The sequence below is a fragment of the Budorcas taxicolor genome, chromosome 14 (genome assembly GCF_023091745.1).
Source record: "Budorcas taxicolor isolate Tak-1 chromosome 14, Takin1.1, whole genome shotgun sequence".
Taxonomy (NCBI): domain Eukaryota; kingdom Metazoa; phylum Chordata; class Mammalia; order Artiodactyla; family Bovidae; genus Budorcas; species Budorcas taxicolor.
This window is the reverse complement of record NC_068923.1, coordinates 69,149,787-69,159,540: the sequence shown is the minus strand read 5'-3', so window position 1 is coordinate 69,159,540 and position 9,754 is coordinate 69,149,787. Positions and strand designations below refer to the sequence as shown.

The following is a 9,754-nucleotide window of genomic DNA, read 5'->3' as shown; positions in this document are numbered from 1 at the left end:
ATGCTGCACTGCAGCAGGTCATGAAGAGAATAAGGTACTGATTAGGGAGTGAGTAGAGAATGAAGTGAACTGAACTGAACTGAGAGAATGAAGCACCCATGTAGAAAAAAATGAAAAACCAGGGATGGCATACATTAAAAAAAAAAAAAAAAGAAGAAGAAGAAGAAAGAAAACAACCCAGCTTTTGTTAAGTCATGGTAAAACACACCTCAAGCCAGGCCGGCTCCAGCGGCTCCACCAGGGTGTCCCCACAGTTCCAGCGCGCCGCGCGCCGCCCAGCTCGCTCCGCCCAGTTCCCCGGCTGCCCTTAGTCCGAGCCGGGTGCACGTGCGCAACGGATCCCGCCCCCTTCGCTCCCTCGGCCAATGAGAAATGGTGTCGTAATTCGCCAAGCTTGGTATCGTGTCGCGTGACCACGTCTCCCCGCCCCCTCACCCAGCCGCCTCCAGGTTCTGAGAAGATGGCGAAGGTGTCAGAGCTGTACGATGTCACTTGGGAAGGTAACTGCGGGCGGGGTGGCCGCGGAGAGACCGAAATCCGCAGGAAGCGGTTCGGGAGTACCTGCTGTCCTCGGAGACCTGGATTCTCCGATCTCTCTTCGGCTCTGGTCCGGCCGAGCTGAGGTGATAGCTGAGGTAGTTGGCTGAGGTGGAGGTGGTTTGACTGGAGTCTGCGGCGGTCCTCACCGCTTGGGTCGGTAGACTGACTGACCAACCGGCCTACCACCGCGCCCATCCAGCGGCCAGGGGCAGCTTCCTCTGTAAGATAACCGGGATCTGCGGCTGTCACACTTTTCCAGTGGCTGCTGGGCGGCGCGGAGGAGGCGGGATAGCAGCCCGCTGAAGCGTCTTTGCCGCCGAGAAATCCAGGGCCTGTAAAGGTCTTTCAGATACTCTGTAAAGGGTACAACTCTGTGTAGTAAAGTGTGTGGAAAACCCGTAAACATATCTGGTTCTTACCCCTGCCAGTTTACATTCCCTTCTCTCTTCAAAACTGGGTTTCTGATTTCCCCGCTTTTAAAATGATCCCCTGTCCCACTAACCTCAAGACGAATTTACACACACGACCCAACTTGCTTCTTATTCCCTGCCAGTAATTCCTTTTCTGAAGGTGAAATAAGTTCTCGTTTAATGAGGTGGAGTTTGTCTTTGAATTTGGAAGCAGTCAAACTTTGAACCAATTCTGAAACAGATTTTCCCTTCTTAAAATCCTGAGTGGGAGGCGTGCATGCTTAAGAAAAGAACCTTGAGTTTCTCTAAGGCATGGAATTTGTGTAATTGAAATTTATATATCCAGCGTTTCACAGTAGACTCAGTAGCTTGTTTGTTCGGATATTTAAATGATGTTATTTATTTAAAATATTTTTATTAAAAAACGCCTGATAACGCGTGGACTGAGAGTTGTATTGGTTGTTCAGTGTCGAGTAAATCTCTCCAATATTGAAAGTTGCAAACAATAATGTGAAAAGGCAAAATTCCTTTGTCCTGGAACTAATTCAGTGATTTATTATTGATTTTGTGGCCTCTAGCATACTGTGAACCACCGTGTTTCTACCTGTACTGGGCAATCTATTATATTAAAGTATAAAGTTCTTAGTGCTAGATCTTGATGATACTAAATTAAGTAACACACAGTCCCTACCTTTAGGGAGCTCATAATCTGATGGAGGAAGATAGACTTGTAAAAACGTAGTTTTAAAAGGCTTGTGTGAGGATTTATTCTTTCAATAGCTATGTGACTATTTTTTAAATGCTTTTGAAAAATGTTTCAAATAGTTAATGGTTTTTTTGAAAGTGCTATTTTGAAGGTATGTTCAACATAAATTTCTTAAATGATAATATCATGTGTAGACGCATAGGAAACAAGTAGATGCAGTCGAGGTGATTTAACTGAGTAGCTTAGACCTTACGCTCTGGACATTCTAAAGATGAGTGACATACTTATTTAGATGAGTAAATTATTACTTCACAGGTTTGTTGAGCAAAAGGGAAAAAGTATGTTGAGGTGCTTTTAAACTATTAAATAACATTTAAAAAAAAATGATCTGGCTCCTGCATGTGTCTCCAGCTTTATCTTAAGCTACTCACCCGGTTCCGGTTCCCTGGTAGCTTGGATGGTAAAGTGTCTGCCTACAATGCGGGAGACCGGGTTCGATCCCTGGGTCGGGAAGATCCCCTGGCGAAGGAAATGGCAACCCACTCCAGTATTTATACCTAGAAAATCCCATGGACCTAGGAGCCTGGTGGGCTACAGTCCATGGGGTCGCAAAGAGTCAGACACGACTGAGCGACTTCACTTCTCTTCTCTTCACTCTCTTTGATCTGGCCATGCTGGCGTTTGTTGAGTTCCCTACATGCCATGCTCCTCTTGTCTTAAGACTGCTGCTGCTGCTGCTAAGTCGCTGCAGTCCTATCAGACGCTGTGCGACCCCATAGACGGCTTCCGATGGAAGTGTTCTTGCCTCCTTGTTCTAGTCTTATACTCTACCTATTATACTCTATCATTTCTTAGAATTCCTCTCAGAAGACATTCATTCTTCAGAGAGCCTTCCCGACCCCACCCCCCCATACCCTCCCATTCCTATCCCCACTCCAAAGTTTAAAAGAAAAAGACAACAAAAGCCGCAAAATTTACCCTTGGTCTTTGAACTATGTATCCTCATACTATTGAAATACTTACCCAATTGTGTTACATTGAAAAATTTTGTCTCTCCTAGAATGAAGAGAGGGCCCAGGCCTTTCTTGTTCTAGAGGGTGACATACTGGAGGAACTCAGTAATCTGTTGACTAAATGAATTATTAGTAGGATTAAAAATGAACATTAAGACTTCCCTGGTGGTCCAGTAGCCAAGACTCTGTGACCCCAATGCCATGGATCCAGATTTGATCTCTGGTCAGGGAACTATTGATGTGCCTCATCTAAGGGTGAGCATGCTGCATCTAAAGATTCCACAAGCCATGACCAAAAGAAAGAAAACAAAAAGCCCCAAAGATCCTGCATACACAACTTAAAAATAAAGAAGATTCTGCATGATGCAACTAACCTGGTGTGGCTAAATTATATATATACACATATATAAGAATGTTAGCAAATCATCACAAAGAAAAACTATAAGTCATTTTTTTGGTGTTGGAATGATTTTTTTAGTATCATAGACAACTGACTTAACAGTATACCGTTTGCTCATTTGTAATTAATGAGTAGAATTAAAATTGTATTTTAGGACACTTGTAGGAAAAGAATATTATAGATTTTTCTTTCAGAGACTTAGGGTAACAAAAGGGTGATGGGAAGACCCTCAGGGATAGTTTTTTGGTTTCAATTTTTTGCAGGAGGGAGTGTCAGTTGACCTGTGTCTTTTAAGAATTCCATTGAATACCATCATTAATTTAAGTAATGGAAATTGTTAGTTCAAAGACTAGTGTGATTCTTGTAATAGGAAAATTTATCACATATTTATAAAAGACATATACTAAAACTCTCTTAGTCGTTATTGGGCTCTGTAAAAAAGTAGGTATATGGTTTATTTATTCAGCCAGTTGAAACTTACTGATGTTTATTATTAAATATATGAGGAATTTGAGGTGGGAAAGACAGTTGAAGGAGGGTATAGTCAAGTCAGGTCTCTTGAGAATAGGGTATTTGGGCAGAGTATGGCTAGGATGTCTAGCAAAAAGTCTGGCCTATAATTGGCATTGAATGAGTATTGGAAAAAATATTTACTGAAAATGAGGGGAGATTTTAGTTGTATATTCTCACTGTCTCTACTTCTCTTTATTCAGTCAAACAACCACAAATTGGTTTCAGTACTCTATTAGTTCAGTAAAATTTCTAGAGAGATCTAATGCCCAGTCTAATGTATCTGTTTTGTACATCTATATTACATTTGTCATTGCAGATCATTCCCTCTGAAAAATTCCTTTGTTGGTTTCTTAATAGCCTTCATTTCAGTTCAGTCGCTCAGTTGTGTCTGACTCTTTGCGACCCCATGAATCGCAGCACGCCGGGCCTCCCTGTCCATCACCAACTCCTGAAGTTCACTCAGACTCACGTCCATCGAGTCCGTGATGCCATCCAGCCATCTCATCCTCTGTCATGCCCTTCTCCTCCTGCCCCCAATCCCTCCCAGCATCAGAGTCTTTTCCAATGAGTCAACTCTTCGCATGAGGTGGCCAAAGTACTGGAGTTCAGTTTTAGCATCGTTCCTTCCAAAGAAATTCCAAGGCTGATCTCCTTCAGAATGGACTGGTTGGATCTTACAGTCCAAGGGACTCTCAAGAGTCTTCTCCAACACCACAGTTCAAAAGCATCAATTCTTTGGCGCTCAGCCTTCTTCACAGTCCAACTCTCACAACCATACATGACTACTGGAAAAACCATAGCCTTGACTAGACGGACCTTAGTCGGCAAAGTAATGTCTCTGCTTTTGAATATGCTATCTAGTTTGGTCATGACTTTTCTTCCAAGGAGTAAGTGTCTTTTAATTTCATGGCTGCAGTCACCATCTGCAGTGATTTTGGAGCCCAAAAAAATTAAGTCTTGACACTGTTTCCCCATCTATTTCCCATGAAGTGATGGGACCAGATGCCATGATCTTCGTTTTCTGAATGTTGAGCTTTAAGCCAACTTTTTCACTCTCCTCTTTCACATTCATCAGGAGGCTTTTTAGTTCCTCTTCACTTTCTGCCATAAGGGTGGTGTCATCTGCATGTCTGAGGTTATTGGTATTCTCCCGGCAATCTTGATTCCAGCTTATGTTTCTTCCAGTCCAGCGTTTCTCATGATGTACTCTGTATAGAAGTTAAATAAGCAGGGTGACAATATACAGCCTTGATGTACTCCTTTTCCTATTTGGAACCAGTCTGTTGTTCCATGTCCAGTTCTAACTGTTGCTTCCTGACCTGCATACAGATTTCTCAAGAGGCAGGTCAGGTGATCTGGTATTCCCATCTCTCTTAGAATCTTCCACAGTTTCTTGTGATCCACACAGTCAGAGTCTTTGGCATAGTCAATAAAGCAGAAATAGATGTTTTTCTGGAACTCTCTTGCTTTTTCCATGATCCAGCGGATGTTGGCAATTTATTCTCTGGTTCCTCTGCCTTTCCTAAAACCAGCTTGAACATCAGAAAGTTCACGGTTCATGTATTGCTAAAGCCTGGCTTGGAGAATTTTGAGCATTACTTCACTAGCATGTGAGATGAGTGCAATTGTGCGGTAGTTTGACCATTCTTTGGCATTGCCTTTCTTTTGGATTGGAATGAAAACTGACCTTTTCCAGTCCTGTGGCCAGTGCTGAGTTTTCCAAATTTGCTGGCATATTGAGTGCAGCATTAGACTCTCTTATTATTTTTTAGAACTTTGCTGCCTTCTCTACATCCATTTGCTCCTTAATTTTTGGTGTCCTCAGTGGTCCTTTCCTTAGCCCTCTTCTTAATCTGTTATTGGTGGTGATTAATCTTGAGTTCAATAGAATCCTGACTGATGCAGACATAGATGTTATGTGGTCTGTGAAGTCCTGAAATTATATGCAAAATTGAATGTGTGTGTGTGTGTGTTTTCTTTTTTTTTTAATGTATTTGTTTTTAATTGAAGGATTGGTTTCTTCCAAATATCAATGTGAAACAGCCATAAGTTTACCCATGGCCCCTCCCACTTGAACATCCCTAAGTGTGTTTTTAAACATGTACATATTTCTGGGAAAAGTTGCTTCAGAAGTTTCATCAGCTTCAAAGAGCTTGAAAAAGATTTCATGTCTTCTGTGGGTAATCATCCATACCTAGCTCTAATTACTGTATTAGTCTATATGCTAAATGACATATTAAACATATATTTGAGTACTCTGCACCAGGCACTTTTCCCATTATGCAGCATTCTTAACTTGTAACAAAAGCAATAGAATACAAAGGTTAAACTAAACAGAATAGATCAAATATGGAGTCAGGTTTGTTCTTCCCTATTTTACCCTGCCCTCTCAATTTTTCCTCTTCTGGTGACTGAAGCTTCAGGTGTGGGTTTTTTTTTTTTTTTTTTTTTTTTTAGGGTCTCTAGGAGAAGTCTTTGACAGAGAAACGTGTTCCCCACCCCTGTAATGGGTTATATAAATGAAGAATTAACCTGAGCTCCATTTTGCAATGTCCTGTAGAAACTGCTTTCCTTTCCTTTGCCCTCTCCCCCTAATCTAGGTGTGTTGGGCAATTTCCCAGTCCCTTAGCACATTAGATACTCTTTATCTGTCTACCATGGTTCTTGCTCTTTGCTATAGACTTCATCTAACAACCTCTCCTTAATTCTTAGGGCTTGTTTCACTTATCACAGATGTCTTCTTTAACCTCCTTGCCAGGTGGAATTAATCTTTCCCTTACCTTGCCTTCTTAGTGCTCTGAGCATAACCACTGTCTTACCTTTTATCACATTATTTTGTGGTTGTTTACAATTTGTTTGTTAACTTGTTGACATCTTAGGCACATGGGTTGATTCTTTTTTTTTTTTTTTTCAAAGAACCAGCTTTTATTTTTTTTTATTTTTATTTTTTTTAATTTTAAAATCTTTAATTCTTACATGTGTTCCCAAACATGAACCCCCCTCCCACCTCCCTCCCCATAACATCTCTGTGGGTCATCCCCATGCACCAGCCCCAAGCATGCTGTATCCTGCGTCAGACATAGACTAGCGATTCAATTCTTACATGATAGTATACATGATAGAATGCCATTCTCCCATATCATCCCACCCTCTCCCTCTCCCTCTGAGTCCAAAAGTCCGTTATACACAGCTGCGTCTTTTTTCCTGTCTTGCATACAGGGTCGTCATTGCCATCTTTCTAAATTCCATATATATGTGTTAGTATACTGTATTGGTGTTTTTCTTTCTGGCTTACTTCACTCTGTATAATCGGCTCCAGTTTCGTCCATCTCATCAGAACTGATTCAAATGAATTCTTTTTAATGGCTGAGTAATACTCCATTGTGTATATGTACCATAGCTTTCTTATCCATTCATCTGCTGATGGACATCTAGGTTGTTTCCATGTCCTGGCTATTATAATCAGTGCTGCGATGAACATTGGGGTACATGTGTCTCTTTCAATTCTGGTTTCCTCGGTGTATATGCCCAGCAGTGGGATTGCTGGGTCATAAGGGAGTTCTATTTGCAATTTTTTAAGGAATCTCCACACTGTTCTCCATAGTGGCTGTACTTGATTCTTTTTTCACTGTGTTTCTAGAATGTTATAGAAATAAGGTATCAATATATTTTTGAATGACTAAGTAGAAGTCATGGAGGACATGACAGTAGGTGAAAGGGGAATGATTTAAGTCAGGGATTTCCCATTTATATACTTTGATTATGAATAAGTAAGAATGGAAAGTTGAATACTATTGGTAAGTGAGAAATTCGACAAAAAAGGAGATGGGACCAGTTTTTCCCATTTAGTCTCTAGTTTATGAAAAGAAATTGTACAGTGTCTTAAAGGACATTGCAGGGTACAGGCAAGGAGTATAGTTTTGTGAAACAGATCTGTAAAACACTAAATAAATTTATATTCCCAAGGCTCTTCCTGTTTTAAAGTAGTCTGCCAGGTTAACAAAGAATGTGAACTTCAGATGGTAGTTACGGTATAGGGGCTCGCATTGGTTTCTGAAGTGGGAGCAGTCTTAAGAGACTGAGCCCTTAAATGTGGGGTATGAATAACTTACTTTTTTGTTTGCTTGCTCAATTCCTCTTCAGTCTTTAAGATTCAGTTTAACTTACTTCCTGTTCAGAATGAGTCAAGCTCATTTGTAGGTTTTCAGTAGAAGGAATTCAGTTGAGTTCAGTTCAGTTCAGTTGCTCAGTCATGTCCAACTCTTTGCGACCCCATGGACTTCAGCACTCCAGGCTTCCCTGTGCATCACCAACTCCTGGAGCTTACTCAAACTCACGTCCATTGTGTCGGTGATGCCATCCAACCATCTCATCTTCTGTCGTCCCCATTTCCTCCTGCCTTCAATCTTTCGCAGCATCAGGGTCTTTCCAAATAAGTGGGTTCTTCACATCAGGTGGCCAAAGTATTGGAGTTTTAGCTTCAGCATCAGTCCTTCTAATGAATATCAGTTCAGTTCAGTTCAGTCACTCAGTCATGTCAGACTCTTTGTGACCCCATGAATCGCAGCACGCCAGGCCTCCCTGTCCATCACCAACTCCCGGAGTTCACTCAGAGTCGCATCCGTCGAGTCCGTGATGCCATCCAGCCATCTCATCCTTGTTCGTCCCCTTCTCCTGCCCCCAATCCCTCCCAGCATCAAAGTCTTCTCCAATGAGTCAACTCTTCTCATGAGGTGGCCAAAGTACTGGAGTTTCAACTTTAGCATTATTCCTTCCAAAGAAATCCCCGTGTTGATCTGCTTTAGAATGGACTGGTTGGATCTCCTTGCAGTCCAAGGGACTCTCAAGAGTCTTCTCCAACACCACAGTTCAAAAGCATCAATTCTTTGGCACTCAGCCTTCTTCACAGTCCAACTCTCACATCCATACATGACTACTGGAAAAACCATAGCCTTGACTAGATGGATCTTAGTCAGCAAAGTAATGTCTCTGCTTTTGAATATGCTATCTAGGTTGATCATAACTTTTCTTCCAAGGAGTAAGCATCTTTTAATTTCATGGCTGCAGTCACCGTCTGCAGTGATTTTGGAGCCCCAAAAAATAAAGTCTGACACTGTTTCCACTCTTTCCCTATCTATTTCCCATGAAGTGATGGGACCAGATGCCATGATCTTCGTTTTCTGAATGTTGAGCTTTAAGCCAACTTTTTCACTCTCCTCTCTCACTTTCATCAAGAGGCTTTTGAATTCGTCTTCACTTTCTGCCATAAGAGTGGTGTCATCTGCATATCTGACCTCAATCAAATCCCTTATGATTATACAGTGGAAGTGAGAAATAGATTTAAGGGCCTAGATCTGATAGACAGAGTGCCTGATGAGCTATGGAATGAAGTTCATGACATTGTACAGGAGACAGGGATCAAGACCATCCCCATGGAAAAGAAATGCAAAAAAGCAAAATGACTGTCTGGGGAAGCCTTAGCTGTGAAAAGAAGAGAAGTGAAAAGCCAAGGAGAAAAGGAAAGATATAAGCATCTGAATGCAGAGTTTCAAAGAATAGCAAGAAGAGATAAGAAAGCCTTCTTCAGCTATCAATGCAAAGAAATAGAGGAAAAGAACAGAATGGGAAAGACTAGAGATCTCTTCAAGAAAATTAGAGATACCAAGGGAACATTTCATGCAAAGATGGGCTCGATAAAGGACAGAAATGGTATGGACCTAACAGAAGCAGAAGATATTAAGAAGAGATGGCAAGAATACACAGAAGAACTGTACAAAAAGGATCTTCATGACCTGGATAATCACAGTGGTGTGATCCCTCATCTAGAGCCAGACATCCTGGAATGTGAAGTCAAGCGGGCCTTAGAAAGCATCACTATGAACAAAGCTAGTGGAGGTGATGGAATTCCAGTAGAGCTATTTCAAATCCTGAAAGATGATGCTGTGAAAGTGTTGCACTCAATATGCCAATGAATATACAGGACTGATTTACTTTAGGATGAATGGCTTGGGTCTCCTTGCAGTCTAAGGGGCTCTCAAGAGTCTTCTCCAACACCACAGTTCAAAAGAATCAATTCTTCGGTGCTCAGCTTTCTTCACAGTCCAACTCTCACATCCATACATGACTACTGGAAAAACCATAGCTTTGACTAGAGGGACCTTTGTTGGCAAAG

At 41.5% G+C, this 9,754-nt stretch overlaps 1 protein-coding gene across 1 annotated transcript in view; it reads left to right on the top strand.

Annotated features, from left to right (window-relative positions):
• Positions 1-444: 444 nt before the first annotated feature.
• The window catches only part of EMC2 (ER membrane protein complex subunit 2), a 56,410-nt gene continuing 47,100 nt past the window's right edge, over positions 445-9,754 (top strand). Inside the window, exon 1 of the mRNA XM_052651785.1 lies at positions 445-500. Coding sequence (XP_052507745.1) covers positions 461-500 — 40 coding nt within the window. The 5' untranslated portion in view covers positions 445-460. The remainder of the gene's footprint in view (positions 501-9,754) is intronic.